Source organism: Morone saxatilis, unplaced genomic scaffold (assembly GCF_004916995.1).
Source record: "Morone saxatilis isolate NCDOM2014 unplaced genomic scaffold, NCSU_SB_2.0 Contig23, whole genome shotgun sequence".
NCBI lineage: Eukaryota > Metazoa > Chordata > Actinopteri > Moronidae > Morone > Morone saxatilis.
In genome coordinates, this window is record NW_023339796.1 from 1527668 (window position 1) to 1544360 (window position 16693).

The following is a 16693-nucleotide window of genomic DNA, read 5'->3' on the forward strand; positions in this document are numbered from 1 at the left end:
AATTTTCAAGTGTAGTATTTATACCGGCTCAAATCATCTGAGGATCAAGTTAGAATGACTTTCAAAAACGTCTATATTTGCTGCCTGCTTCGTTGTGTGAACACCTCAATATCCTTCTGACATCAGGGTTTTTTGTGCTCATTTGCAATCTGTCTTCCGTTGATCCTCCTCCGTCAAATGGTTGCTGGAAAAGATCTGGTCCTCAAAAAGGTAAGATTTATTTGTACAAAACATAAAGCAGGTTTATCTCAAGGACACACAGTGAGAAAGATACAAAGCTCTCTGTAGCTCAGCAGTTTTGGAAAGATCCAATTTGAAGCTATAAAAACTCTTTCAGTACAGCCAGTGAAGGCTACAGTACAGATATTAGCTGTATCCAATGTACTACAGTTAGCCTGGTTTTCCCTAACCAATCAATACCCACCAATGTCATGGGTACAGAAGCTGTAGTAGAGGTTGCTAGGAACAGTTAACTTATTGTTTTCATATAGGTCAAATAAATATACCATGTGTATGCAAGGGTGTTTCCAGAGGGGGAACCTGGGGTGGCACTAACACCATTATCTTTACCTTTTCCACTCGACAATGTCTTTGAGACATTCATATCAGGCTTCGTTTTGAAGCTAGTATCATATGACCTGATTGGTACCAACCATGTCATGCAAGCTTGTTGAGAAGGAGGCTACATAACGCTCCAAAGTTAGGCTAAATTTCAGTGATGGAAGAACTGGCAGGGCTCTTTTCAAAGGGATCCCTTGACCTCTGACCACTTCAAGATATCTGAATGAAAATGGCTTCTATCGGTACCTACGAGTCTCCCCTTTGTAGAGATACCCACTTTATGCTAATCTCATGCAGTTTTGGGGCAATTGAATCTGGTATAAATATGTTATTTCCGCCTAGTGTACTTGAATATTTGTACAGACTGGGGTCCATAAACAGTGTTGGAATTGCATCAATTGGGAATGACAGGAAAACTGAGACACATGCTTCATGTCACCGCTGCATAAATCAGTGCCCCTTTTGTGCCACCACAGTCAAGTCTGGAAATGCCCCTGTGTGTATGTGTGTGAGTTCAGTCTGCTCCAGTTTTATAATAATAATAATAATAATCCTGCAGCCGCAATATGACCGTTTACCTTTTATTGCCAACGTGTGAACAGGTTGTAACACAACCTAAAAAATGAGACTATTTTAGCTGGATAACATTAGCTTTCTTAATAATGCGGACAAATTGGCAGGTAGCTATTTAATGGTGTTGATTTTAGTACAAAGCTAACAGTTGCTTTCTACTAGCCAAGAGCAATACGCGGCAGGGGAATCCAACTGGTTAACTGTAGCCTAAACTAAGCTGAGGTTGGCTGGCTGTGGCTTGGCTGCACGGTGTTGGCTAAAGGGGTGATTTGTAAACGGCAAGCTAGTTAGTAGAAGTGAAGTCAATGGTCCAATTTTCCATAAGGTCCATAAGGTAACTGTCAAGCGTTCAGTTTCAAATATGTTACTTCTGCCGATGCCCAGGATGATGATCGTTTGCACCTACGGATTGTGTTTAAGTTGAAATGTTTTTGGACTCAAATAGAAAAGTTGTTGCCTCATTTTAATTTTGGGATGCCACAAACAAATGTGCATCAAGTAAATGTGCAATAGTTTACCACTCAAATTCAAAAATAATCTAAACACCCTGACAAAGTCCAGGTAAGACAGATTTTTGCACCACTAAGAATGTTAGATATGCTCCATTTTACAGCCATTCAACAATTTATAATGTGTAATTACTATTACAAGCTCACTAGGCTGCTAGCATGGCTTTAGCCCTTTAGTCTATAATGTATATTTGTTACTTTATTTTACAGGCTTGTAATGTTTTAATAATTTGGCGCTAATTACAAGGAAAATTAGAGACCAAGTTCTGTTGTTAAGAATTTCCTTAAAATAACCCAAATAAAACTTTTCACTCATTATTTATCTATTATTGGAAACTGGAGGTGTACCAATTGAACGTCTTCATGTTCCCAATTTACAGTTCTTCCTAGGAACCGTGCTATAAATTTACACATCACCTCCTTTCAATTATAGGAAACTATGGTACCAGAATATGTGAAGATACACACATCAGTCCTTATTTGATGTGGCTACTCCTGCAATAACCAGCTTGTAGATCAAATAAATGTGCCAATTTAAGAGTTATTTTTAGTCTCCACAAGTCTACTGATAACAACCAGTTCACTCATAGGACTGGGAAACAGATTTTTCTGATGGCTCCCATATATTCTACTTCAATAATGCAGGAGTGCTTGAAAAAGCACATGTGTCAAGGTAATTAAAGCCAAATTTAAGGGATATAGTGCCACATTGACCATGCACTGAGCCCTAAACCACCATGAAAACTTTTACCTTCTGTCCCATGTGACATGAATGCTGCACAATTATCCTGTAAAAAGGAAAGTGTGGAGGTGAGTTTAGTTCATGTCTGTCTATGCTGAGAATAATTGTATTGAGGACCGGCCCCAAGGCAGACAAACCATTCTAACTCAGCAGATAAACATTTCGTAACAGCAAAATCAGCAAAAAAACCCAATCACATTATGGAATATGCTAAACTTTCCAGAGGAGCTCAGATTGTTTCCATCATGTAAACCATCAGATGTTTTGTTCCTGCATAAATACCGCCTGGTGTTACACTGACGTTACACGAATGACGACCTCTCCGGAGTCACTGTCCTGACTGAGGTTGTTACGGGGCAACAGGCTGGGGCAGAAAGGGGCCAAACAGAGGCAGGTCCATGGCTGCGGCCCCAGCTGAGTGGGGTGCAAGGGTCCATTGGACCCAAAGGTGACCAGAGGCAACCAAAGCGTCCTGGGGGACAACGAGGAATGGCCAGTGCTTGTCTCCTCCATGTCCTTCGCCTTATCATAGCTCTGAACATCCCAATGGAGGTTGACGGCTCGCCAGCGCATGAAGACGTTGTACACCGCCGCCCCCTCGTGGACGATCAAGCCTGGTACAGGGACAGAAGATGGACACGCAAGCAAATGTTGATCCTCTGATGTGGTCACATTTTTAGGTCTCATCAAAAGGTAATTTTCAAACTCCAGGAAATATTCTGAACACCACTTCTAAGAACATCTTTAAACAGTTTCCAGATAAGACAGGTTCTATGAGTGACTTTAGAGGAAGACTAAGCGTGAACTCAACTGCTTGTTCACTGGTTCAAGGGAAACCTAAGGGGACAGTATTTGTTGGCGTCCTCCCAGGTACTGAATATTGAATTAAGAGCCCAAAATCTTTGTTTCAGATTTGTGAAACTTTTGCATTGATTATTAAGACACTCAAAAAAACAGTTAGAGAAAACCTACTTTGCTAGAAAAAATACTAATGTGCCACTGAAATAAAATTACTTTATTCCCTACATTTTATTTGTGGCAAAGGATTTCAGTTCTTGAGGCCTTTGACTCATTAAGGATAAAGTTCATTGACCACTGAGATTAACAAACTTGCCTGAGGATCATTATGATTTTAAGTTTTCTTTAGTATCAAAGGGATCCAGCGATAGCTATGTGTAGCTAATTCAGCATACTGTCAATGTAGCACAATTAGCCAAAAAGTAAACAAATATGGACGAAAGAAAACAGGGCTCAAGTTGTATCCCACGGTGTTACAAACATGGTCGGATACTGACAGTCTGGCAGTCAAACAGCCTGCGATTCAGCCAATGAATGACGGTGATGCATTCATGAAGGAGCTAATGTCAGTCAACTAACGCAAGCTGGAACTTCAGTGCTCGGCCTGAACTAAAGCTTTGCTCCATCTGTGCTATAGATTGTGTCTTATGTAACACGGAAGACACGGAGACGGAAAGAAAATCATCCTTTTCTTTCTATTTCACAAACACAACCGAGGCTTGAAAAACCTGGAGTAGATTAACAAGTCTAGGTTCAGCAGTTTGCTTTTTTTTAACCAGAAGAGAAAGAATGTGAATTCATCCTTTTCATAGTTTAATATTTTCAGATATCTGTTAGACCTGGGACCATTTCTCTGTCACACGTTTTCTTTCTATGTTATATAAACTGCTACTAGATTTCGCACTAGTACGGTGGTTCCCAAACTTCTTTCATGAATGTTACCCCTTTGAAATATGTTTTCCTTAATTACCCCCTGACCAGCGATAAACATTTTTGATTAAAAAAAACCCATTCCCGTATAAAGACGTACAACACAGCACAACCAAAAGTACCCCTAGGGGTAACCCTGCACTAGAGCAGTGGTTTCCAACCCTTTTCCTTAAGGGACCTCTTTTTTATCATTTAGTAAGCTGATGACCTCTGATTAAATTATATTTATTACGGATATTCCATATTTTATTCATTGCATAACAATAACAGTAGAGAACAACTGATAAACTATACAATGAACCCAAACAGTGAACACTATAACAGCTATGACAGCTCACAGACTCACCTACGCAGACCAGGTCCATGAAGCCATACATGCCGTAGCAGATCTGGAAGAGGACGTCGCGGCGCTGCCAGATGGCCTGCGGGCTGAGGGCTGACCACAGCAACCAGGAGATACTGGCCACCAGGAAGAGAGAGCCCAGGAACACTGCGATGATCTGCACCTTCTCCACCAGGGTGATGGTGATGGGCTGCCACTGCACACAGAGAACAGGCCCATACATAAAATGCACTGATGGCAAAATATCGGTGGTTTGTCGGTGCCTTCAAACTTCTAAGAAAACTCTGTGGGTGGACTCATCAGTCGTTTGTTACAGGGTCACTGGATGGAAATAATTTCACTCTCCAATTACCATCCACTGCATTAATAAGCCAGTGTGTCATCACTATTTAAAGTTGGGATAGGATCTCTAGAGTAGCCTGAAAAAAGTTAATAATGCTATTATTAATAGCAATAATAGCAATAAAAAATATATGAGCTGTATATATATATATATGAACAGTTATGAATAGTATAGGTTCAGTATCCTATACATTTTAAAATATCAATGCATGCATGTTGATATGATGGATCAGTAAATCATTCACAAGTAAAGGCATTAAGGACATATGCAACAGACACCATTTAGATATACATCATACATTCCCTCAGTGCGTCCTCCATTAACTGTATGCAAGAAGTGTATGTGTATGTATATATTAAGTACATATAGCCCTCTTGCATACAGTTAATGATGCAATCTGTGCTATAGTACAATGAGAGGAGCTGACTCTGCTTAACTTGACAAGGACCTCTAAGTATAAGTCCAGTTCTCCGATCAATATATTGGCTACCAGTTTCTCTCAGAATCAGCGTTAACATTCTGTTGCTTGTCCGAAAGTCGCTGAACTGTTTAAATCCAAGATATCTCCAGTTGGAACCGTGCAGAGCGCTCAGGTTGGTGGTTGTGGATTACTGTCACAGTGTCAGGTTGTGCTGTGTCAACAAAATGGACCCAAAATACTGTTATTATGTCAATCTAATGTTCTGAGTCTGTTTGTATCAGTAATGTTTGTAATGTAATGGTTAAATAAACATAATTAATATAAAACTATGAAGAAAAACAACAAAAAACTTTAAAGAGTTTATCATACAGTTGGACACTTTTAGATGTTTTCCCATAACTTTACCCAACAAAGAGAATGACTAATTAGACCAGGCACAAAAAAAGAATATTACTACAAAAATAATACACGTGTTAAAAATAAGGTTTAAAGATAAAAACAAGATGAATCAAACTAATAAACAAATATTCGCAATAACTTGAAAATCGATTCAAACCGACAGGCTGGTGACGCAACGCTGAGACGTCACAGAGGAACCGAATCCACCGGTTCGAGCTGAGAGATCCGGAACACAGGAGACACCGAGTGGAGCCAGCTGTGTTCATCTGTATCACCGGTAATAGACCTAATGTTAGTCTGACTCAGCGGAGCTGCCTCCTCATCAGTGGCCGTCATCATCATCTGAGGCTGGGATAAAGAGAGCGCGGCGCACGCACCCCGCCATCCGCCATCCATCATCATCCATTCATCATCCACCCATCTATCATCCATCATCCACCCATCTATCATCCATCATCATCCACCCATCATCCACCATCCATCATCCATCCATCTATCATCCATCATCCACCATCCATCCAAACTTCCACAGATGGTAAAACGGACAGAGAGTGCGACCACTAACCGCTGCTGCACCGGTGAACTGCACCCTGATTAACTAACAGCTGGCTGCTTGTTCAACATCTGCACAATGATTCAAGTAGTTCCATTTTTTTCACTTTTTTTATACAGTTAGATACTGAAACTTATGGAAGACCATTTCCGCCAATGTGACAGGAAAAAGATATTAATTATATTATATTATAATATATTATATTATTAAAACTGTTTTATTTAGAAATAAATGAAATGCTGAGGTATAAAAAAAATGCTTTCTTACACCCCTAAAATCATGAAAGGCCTTGCAACCCCCTGTAAAGCTTTGGTGACCCCTGGTGGGGGTCTGGACCCCCAGGTTGGGAACCAGTGCTGTAGTTCACTTCTTCCAGTGTGAAGTAGTTGGCAGCTTTCACAGTAGCTTCCCAACACTACACACACACACCAAATTTGTATTTAGTTTTATCTAATTTAACTATTTTTAATAGCAAGTGCAACTCAGGTAGACGTATTGTAATCATCAGTGAGGTATGAAGTATCCAGATAAAGCAACGAAGATACCGATCAGAAATAGTTTCCTGAAGTTAATGCCATCTGTCAGTTAAAAAGTTCAAATGTGGATTTATTTACATGTGAAATGGTGTTAAGTGTGTAACTAGTCCTAGTAGGGACTTGTCCTTTTCATCTGAGGTTAAATCTGTTTGATTAGGTCTCTTTATGTCTCCGTCTGTGAAGGTACTAAACCTGTGGGGCAGACTGTCCTTCAACTGCAGAAAACTGCTGAGCAGCTCCGCTGGACGGATGCTAAAGGTGAGATACACGCATCCTAAGATGTGTGTTTAAAGAGCTACCTCACACTTAAACATGTTTTTTGAATACATGAAGATCTGCCTTTCATGGGTTCCAAGCAGACGATTTGTGTCTTAATAGGTGTGGAGGGGATCTTTAATGAGTCAAAAGACAAACTACTACTACTTCTCCTCTCTACTGTCCTATAGGCGGCTACCAGCCTGATTGGCGGGACCCTCCCCTGGGTGGAAAACCACTACAACCAGAACAGGACGGGTTACTGCAGGCAGCCGGAACACAAAATCATGACCAGACAGTTTCACACTACCCTGAAAGCCTGCTACAAGTACGACAAAATCTCTAAAAAGGAGATGAGGGAGGCCAAGAGGAAGTGGAAAGAGGCCATGAGGAATGTAAGAGAGGAGGACAAGAGGAGGAAAAAGCTGTGGGGACAACAAAGTTGTGTACCAGAGCCAAATCAATAACAAGAAGAAATAAGATATATGAGAGCAGAGAGAAAGCACAGAATAAAAACTTGATGAACTTGGAAATTGTTGATGCTGAGAGGATGATTGTGAGGTGGCACAGCGCTCGTTTCAGAGGGAAAGACTTTAGGGGTACTGAGTGGACGAGAAAGTAGAGCTCTGCTAATCCTCAGCTGTGTTTGTTCAGTCTGCCAGTGACTCAAGTCCCATCTGGAGTGAACAGATCTGCAAAAGCCTGAGTGTTCTTCAGTGAGAGAAACTATCCAGAATGCAGATATTTTAAGCTTCAGGAGTCTCTGGCTGTTCAGCTTTGGAGGAAACGAGGACAGAAGGAATCCTGACGCTCCAAACTGACAGCAGAGACCTGAAGAGGAAACACAAACACTCAGGTTCACAGTCCACGCTGCGTTTGCCTCAAGCTACCAAAAACTACCATCATTATTTCTGTGTTTTCTAAAAAATAAAGTCTTTATTACAATATTTTAGATGCATGTTAGTTGAGCAGAACCGCTTCAAAGGGATTTTGTGTTGCACTTCCACAAAGCGATGCACAAGAAACAGATCTTAAAAAGCGAGAGGTAGAAATATCCTGATTTGAAGCCCATAATAGCTGGAGCTTCAAAAACACTGAATGCTACACTTCCCACAATGCAACCTGATTGCATCTTTCATTAGACCCTGCCTGTTAAATGCTCACATCTTTTAAATTCAACACCACCTCTTTGTGTCTCATGTTTTCTGTTAACAAGACTGCCAATTAAAGAAGAACAAAGCGGGTGTCATGGTGGAGGAGGACAAACACAAACCAGAGAGATATTTTGCAACCTGGCAACCCAAAAGTTTCTATTCTCAATGACTTTTTAGTTTTAGTTAATTAAGTTGTCAGGTACAATTTATAAACCCTTTATAAAGGATGCCTTATGAGAAAGTGGTCAAATTTAGAACATGCAATAACTAAGTCCTGAAACAAGCAGCAGCTTCTGAGGAAGTAACAACTAACTTACTACTTACTTTAAAATGTCCAACGTTACAGTAGAAATAAATGTTTACAGCCTGGTACAAAGAACAGTTTTGGTTTCTATAACTAATTTCACAGTTTGTGACAACTGTATGGGGGCGGATTTTTATATAACTCACCCATTTAAATGATATTAAGGCTTAAAGTTATACATAATTAAGCTGTTTTCAGTACCCAGGCTTCATTCGGCCCGCCTCAGCTCCACCCACGCTCCACGTATTTGCCCATTTTTACGGAGTGAGGACTACCAATAGTATAGTCAACTTTTTTAGCAAATAGTTAATTATTTACACATCCAGCAGTTATGGAGAAACTCCAAACATTTAGAGTCATATTTGTGTCCACCTGATCAATGTCTCTTTTAGCTGTTTTTGGTCTTCACCAACTCCAGAGGGAAATATCTGGCTCTTTAAATGCTCCACTATATTCACCAGCTAATCTCTGAGTTTGTCTGCCTGCTGTAGCCCAAAATGACACTGTGAGAGCTGATAGTGAATCAAAATAGCAAAGTTGTGGGCAGTGAGACCAAAACAATGAGCTGAACAATGAGCCGTTATAAAGCTCCTTGGTGTTGAGGGGGACTGGTGTAAAAGACTTAATTTGGTCCCTTGGAAACTGAAAATGAACGAGAGGAATGAGAAATGAATAATTCCAGGCTAGATATATCCACATTTCTACATAGTTAAAAAGGTTTTTATTTAGTGGGCCAGGGGTACAAAAAAGAGTAGGTGTACTGCAACATTTGGATTTTGAAACTGAGTTAAAGCGAACCATTTTGCAAGGGCTCTGACAGACGCAGGTGGGTTTGTTCGTTGTCAGTTTGCCAGTGAAACTGCTTTTACCAGTTGAGCTCTATGCGGCTGTTCTCCTCCACCAGAGAAGCTGTGAATATTTCTGAGCATAAATCTAACCAGAGGGTCGATGCATCAGAGATTGTAAAAACAATCTCTTGTTAATGCCTCTATAATAATTTAGAGAGCACGCTTGGTGGGAGAAAACTGTAACCTCAAAGGTTTATGGCTGTAAAAAGCAGTAAAAAATAAAAGCCATAAAGAATATAATGGCTGTAGTTTGGTGTCACACTGCTTCTCAGGCATTTAAACTACAAATCTGAAAAGAGGAAGGATACTCGCTGTTATAATGATATCCATGAGTTCTGAGTTTCTCATTTAAACCTCTATTTTCAAACAACGTGAGTCCCAAAACACAGAGCATTTTTTAAGCATCATGTAGTGTACAGATTAGTTTTAAAATAGGCAAAAGCAGTGACCTAGTACAAATGTCTGTTGTCCTTCCATGCACAACTGTTTCAAGAGTTTATGGAGAGCAATGCAGGATAAAGGAGGCAATCATTGACAGAAAATTATTAGTTGACAAAGCTTAGAGGCACCAGATCATCAAAGTCGGCCTCTGTGTTATGAACTCTTTCCAACTCCTTTCTCTGTGCACCTTGCATTGAAAAGAAAGAAGAAGAAGAAACCCAACTGAAAATCATCAAAATGAACCAGACTTATTGACTGTGGAGGGATATGATTAGAAGTGAAACAGCAGCCATTGTTCAGACATATATTACCTCGGAGCACCTTCATCAAAGACCTTCCAACAGTCAACACTGACTTCTTTTTAACCATGGTCAGCATCTTTCTTGAACCTTAACCGATTGGTTTTAGTTGACTCAGTTCAACCTGAATCATAGAGGTGACAGTGCAGAAAAGATACATCATCTTGTAATCATATCTTGGAACAGCCATTTGTGATAGTTTTGGTATTCACAGACATGATGATGAGGTCCTGTTGGGGCAGCAGATCAGAAAAATGGTCTTTTAGGTCATTTGAGCAATGACCAGAGGTGTGGACTCGAGTACTTTAGTTGGACAAAATGATGCCAAAGATATCATTAGCCAGTATTTTAAAGGTGAGTAGGTGTGTGTTTCCACAGGTGACAGTAGAACTGAGGCAATTTTAAACAGAGACAGAAACTAACCCGTGAAATTTGAGGTCAACGCAGCGGTTGTGAAAACCAGCCCTTCTGCAGTACTTTACCTGCCACGGTCTCTTCATGTTGATGGCGATGACGTGGAAGCGGTAGCAGCAGAGCTCGCAGGTCCAGCAGCCTCGCTCGCTGATCCACTTCAGCAGGCAGTGCTGGTGGGTGTAACGCACTGAGCCGTCACACCGACACGGGTTCAACAGGTCGCCCTGGAGAGCGGAGAGAGGGCAAAGGTCAAATAAGAGCATTAAATGGGGGGGTACAAGTGGCGGAATACATTGGAGGAGACAAAACAACGACACATAAGATACTATAATGAAGCAATAAGAAAGTATTCCTTTCCCATTGTCGTGAGCATAATATATAACTCACTATGCTTTTTTGTCATTCGTTGTCCAGATGCTGAGGTTTATACATTACACCTTAAAAGGCTTAACATCAAGTTAACAAGTGAAAAGTCAATCTGCTGATCACCATAAGAGGTCAGTAAAAGTCATATTCTCTTTAGGTTCTCTTAAAAGACCAAACCATTCCCCAAAGCCTGCTGTACTGTTTTAGATTATCATGTGTTCTTCCAATATTTTCTTCAACATTTCCTTCCCTGTTCTTAATATAAAAAAGACAGAATCTATTAAAACGAGACAAAAAAGCACAACATCCATCATCTTACATGCAAGGTCCTTGGGGCTAAAGCACATCCCAGTTCATGGTGGGAAAGAGGAAGGTGCACCCTGGACTGGTCACATTAAAAACCACAAAGGACACTAACTTTAGGACAGCCATTGACCTCCATCAAAACATGGTACAGTATGAAAAAAACTCTTTGACTGATTTGACTCATCGTTTTTTGGCTTTATTTGCAGCCATGGAGGTTGTTGCTTGGTTCACACTGAAATATCTCAACAGCTGTTAGATGGATTGCTTTGAAACTGTGACAATCATATACAACTAAGAATGAATTATAAAAACTGGTCAACCTCTGATTTTTCTTCTAGCATCATAATCAGGACATTCCCATCAGCCTCAGCTGTACTTTTGCATTTTTGCAAACGTTATCATACCAACACGATAAACCAATAGTAAACATAGTACCTGCTTTACATCAGCAAGCTGGTAGCTATACTCTTTTTATAGCCCAAAATACGTATATCACAAATATATACTGAAACATAAAAACTAAAGCAAACTGCTGAACTGATCTGGATGAATTCAAACTCTTCAACAATCAGCATAGAGGAAGCAGATTTCTGCCTATTTCATCATTGGGACAGCTGTAAAGAAGATTTCTTTCACACACATTTAACACTATAATACCAGTGACAGACTAAACCCCAGAATCTTTTCAGGAATAGAGAGAAACTATCTGCTTTTGGGTCGATATTAGAACTACAGTATTAATCATAAATCCATTTTCAAGGTCTATGTGTCAACTTTCCCATCATCTAGAAATCCGTGTTTTCAAGCCTCGGTTTGGCCTTTTCTCCCAGCCGGTCGTACATCAAAGACTTGTTCACCACAGGGCTTCAACAGCATCGCTCAGATCAATGATCATTTCTCAAAGCTACAACGCTCGCAGATATTAACGGCGAGTTGCAGTATGACATTAATCATTACAGCCGTATCTATTTGTTCGGATGTTTTTTTCCTTCCTCGAGGCATTCCTCAAGCAGCCATTACTGTAGCTTTGACCTGCCGGCTGGGCTGTGAGTGGCATATTAATAGTATATTAAGGTCAGTGGTCAGGGAGCTCGTTTTTCATCATGTCATATTAACCTTGTGGGTTTAAAAGGACCTCAGAGGCTTCCGCTTGAATGAACTATCAGCTATCCATTGGAGCCATGACTGATAAAAACCTACATCAAGGACAATTTTAATATGTTTCTGAATTCTCTAAGGGGACGTTTGATGAAAACATTCCACTTATTTTACAAGCAGGAAGACCAATGGGGTTCTGGAGTGAACCAGAAGGTCAACAAGAATTTGAGTGAAGTGTTTAATAGAACTATAATATATCCATCTATTTGTTTATGACAGGATAGAGAGACAGGAAACAGGGAGAGAGAGGGGGGGAGGGACCTGGTCTGGAATCAAACTGGTAACAGTGCAGTTACACACTGTGTAAGCAGTCAACCACCAGGACGCCGCAATCAGAACACAGTATTGTGCATGAAAGTTCATTCTTAACTTTGAAAGAATAATTTAATATCTAATCACTCAAAGTCAACTTACTATCTTTTTACAGTGCTCACAACAGCACCCCATGGTCTTCATCAGTGTATGAAGTTTGTATGTAGTTATAAGCTCCTCAAAGCTAACTGGACATTGAATTAAGACTGTTTTGATAAAGAGATGTAGTATTTTGACTCATGTTACATGGTTTTCATCAGCAGAGAGAACATGCCATGCAGCAATGGAAAACAGACAGTAGGATTATTGATTAGATACTGTGATAATTGACACGCCAATCGGCACTCAAGGTCCACTTTCAACCAGACCTCACAGTCTTCATCAGCACATAGAGCTTGCAATGCAGTTGCTTGAAACAATCTGGTAAGCAGACCTTGAGTTGGGACTGTTTTGTCAAATAAAGGACTATAATACAAAATGATCTTAAACAAACAAACGAAGAAGTCCTAACGTAGTTCATACAGTTTGATCACAACTAAGCAAATCTGCTGTGATTGAGGCTGCAGACAAAGTGTGTAAGTGGACCTTGAGTTAATAATGAACTACCATAACAGTTTAGATTTTTGTTTCGGTTTTGTGTATCCAGCAGCAGTTTGTGAAAGGAAATGTGCCTTCTGGTGTTAAATAACATCTCATTCTGACTCTATCTGCCCAGACGTGAATATTTTAAGTGTCAAATTTCTGTTTTGCAATCTTCTTGATAACTGGTAAGCTTTTCCCTGCCTGCGGCCTTGTATCAAAATCAAATATCAGTCTGGACCCGGAGGCAGAGCTATTAGATTAGCCCTGCTAATAGGCTATAGCCCACGTTCAGAAGACAGGATATTCACTTAGGCATTTACTGCCCTGACTCCTCTCTTTCCCTTAAGCTCTGGCGAGGATGAATCGTCCCTCATCGAGCCTCGCTGTCACGATCCAAACGGGCCTGCAGAGTGTCAGATTTCAGAGACTGGCGGACAGAGTGTCCATTTGTCCCTGCAGGTCCACATCTGTCCATCCACCTCCAGGAAGACGTGCAGACACTTAGACTGATTCATCACTTGGTGATTACGTTTATTATACATAAATTATGATCCAGTCATCCACTTCTGATATGATGGATGTGGCTGTGTATTGATTGTACAGCTGACAACTGAAGGGAAAATATGACTCTACAAAGGAATAAAAAGCACTAGTTATGATAATATAATGTGTTTTGTCTCCATTATTCTGGTTTTCAGTCAGTTTCAGACGTCAATTTTCCTGTTTATTGTATTTTAATGCATTCATTCACATTATGTAGGAGCCATTTTGCCATTGTGCTTGAAATTAACTTGCATTGCCATATAACACAGAATTTAATGCACAAAATGTGACAATTTTCAAGTATCAGCTGAATAATATGAAAAGTAGAGGAAGTGGGAAGAAAATGTTCACCCTCTAAAGGGAAGTGCAACCTAATTTCATTCATCCATTAAGTTTAATGGTATCAATCTGTTCTGTCACATCAGCTGTCAGTCCTTACGAAGCAGTGCAGTAGTGTTGGTCTCATCACATTAACACAATCATCCTTGGATTATGTTCTCATCATGTGTCTGAGCTACTGTAAATGAAACGTGGAAAAACACTGCTCAAAATGTGTAGTTTTGCTAAAAATGTGGTGATTTGTGTTCATTCATGATTTAATTGCAATTATTTCCACAGTCATTTAAGATTACATTAAATGTTCTTCTGTTGGAGTGCATGAAGCTTAACAGGCTGAAGCGTGTTGACTATACTGAACAGTCTTAATTTACTGAGAACACACAACAAATCAAAGACAGCTGGACAAATCTGCACATTAGGCAACTAGTGAAGTTTTTCATATCTTATATCTATATTCTTTCCTCTTGTGTTTCACTCACTGTTGCTGTGGACATTTTAAACACAGATCTCGTTCATGAAAATTGTGGGAAGCAGATATTTTTTATGGCTCATGTTTATGTCTTTCATTTTATGTTCCAGCCAGATCACTGAGGTCCTTTCTGTTAAATGTTCCTTATATGTCCAATTAGTGTACCAGTGAGAGTGCCTTGTGCTTGTATGCCCCTGAACTGTGGAACTCACTGCCTCTGGCCTCTCTCTATATATATAGAAAATTAAAGACCATTCTTTATTATCTGGCATTTAAGTGGAATAATATTATAGCCTTGTAGTATCATTGGTTTTTACATTATTTTTCTCCTGCGTGTTGTATTTTATTTTATTTTTTCTATTGGCTTTTATTTATTGATGTGTCACATATACGTATTGTTTTCATGTATATATGTGAAACCCCATTTCTGCCAATGTGACGAGGTAAAAAAAGGTTCTGTAAGTCATTATACTGAGAAACTTTCTCACAATAATTAGACTGAATGATGGATTTGTGATACTCAGTCATTACTTTGAGAAGGTTTCTCATTAAAATGACTTTCAGAATGTTGTTTTGTTCTGTCACATTGGTGGAAAGGGGCTTCCATATGTCTGTGTTGTTTAAACGTTGCCGTGTGAACAGTTCTATATAATAAAGGTGAGCGCAGCCTCTGTAGCGCTGTCCTTGGTGCTGAAGCTGTGGGCGGTTGTGCAACTATCATTGTATTTGGAAAACTCATGGAAAGCTTTTGATTTGATTTTATTAATATTATTACCCAAAGTCAGTGCTTACAAAAGTGAGGTTTGGGTGTCTCTGGAGATCAGTGAGAGGTTCAAAGTGCCCATCAGCTAAATGGAATAAGATGAGATATTGGGATCAATGCCATGTTAGCTGCACCGAAAGTGTAAGAAGTAGAAGCAGTTGATACAGTCGCCTGTTGCTGCCAATGTTTGTATGAGGACATTCTTAGTTACAGCCTGTAAGGAAGGTTTTCCAAGCTGGTTGCACTTTATTAAAAGTTAATTAGGTAACAATAGATGGATGACTCACATCCTTTACTTAAAATAACTTCTTGTTCCTACAGTGTGATGTTTGAGTGATGTCTGTGCAGAGGTCGACACTAGACAGATGTTCACATTCATCTGCTGAAAGTGGAAAGCTCACTGAACATCTGGTTTTAAGGGGTGGGGCCTACAAGCATGATTTATGACAGAAATAGTACAGGAAGTCACTCCTGGTCCAGTATGTAACTTCTACAGTGTGATCCACCAGTGCTCCCACACTGAGAATAGACTTTACAGTGAAGGAGGAGGCATCTTGTGTCCAGCAGGAAAGCTTTAGAAATCAACACACATTCTGTCATTTTTAATTGATTAGTTGATTGGTTGATGGTCAAAAATGCTGATCACTGTTTCCCAAAGCTCAACGTAAAAATCCATAAATGCCTTGTATTGTCCACAACCCAAAGATACTCAGTTTACTGTCATAGAGGACTAAAGAAAGTATCACATCTGAGGCTGAAATCAGAGAATTGAGACAATTTTTCTTTAAAAAAAAAGACTCAAAACGATGAATCAGTTATTTAAATAGTTGGCGATTAATTGAATAGCTGACAACTAATCTATTAATCGTTGCAGCTTTACTTTAGTTCAAAACAATGTTTCATAATTTAGAAAACAACCAAAATCTGTAAAGTAAGCAGCAGCTCTCAGAGAGATGTCCCTGCGTAAACAGCAATATTTCTCTCTGAAATGTGGCAGAGCAGAGTAACTCAGCTGTTGAGTAAAATGTTGATGCTCCTCATTATGCTGGGGGCCTTCTGAGGGGCCCCCAGGGACCCTGAAGGCCCCCAGAGCTCACTCCTGGAAGTGCTGATGTGAGCGCTGTCCGTGGTGCTGAAGTCACTGCAGCAGTTAGAATGGAACTTCTGTCCAATCACAGAGGGTTTTACTCTCATTAGCTCCATTTATTCTGCTGCTCACTGAAACCCGTCCAGCTGAGCTTCCAGGATGTGAGCTGAGCCTCTACTCAGCGGGTTTACCTCGATCTAATTAGATGAGTTGCTGCTGTCAGCCAATCAGCGTCCAGTATACTGGGAGGACTGCGCCCTCACCTTCATCCCATTTACATCAACTTTCATCATTCACAAAACCAGGACTTGTAATCTGATTACAATAGAGAGAGAGAGAGAGAGA

The 16693-nt window shown here is 40.1% G+C and overlaps 1 protein-coding gene across 1 annotated transcript in view; it reads right to left on the bottom strand.

Annotated features, from left to right (window-relative positions):
• Nucleotides 1-2607: 2607 nt before the first annotated feature.
• Nucleotides 2608-16693, bottom strand: part of march11 (membrane-associated ring finger (C3HC4) 11) — a 16447-nt gene continuing 2361 nt past the window's right edge. The window contains exons 3-5 of the mRNA XM_035670327.1: nt 10492-10647; nt 4460-4652; nt 2608-2999 (exon numbers count right to left, since the gene is read on the bottom strand). Coding sequence (XP_035526220.1) covers nt 2677-2999; nt 4460-4652; nt 10492-10647 — 672 coding nt within the window. The 3' untranslated portion in view covers nt 2608-2676. The remainder of the gene's footprint in view (nt 3000-4459; nt 4653-10491; nt 10648-16693) is intronic.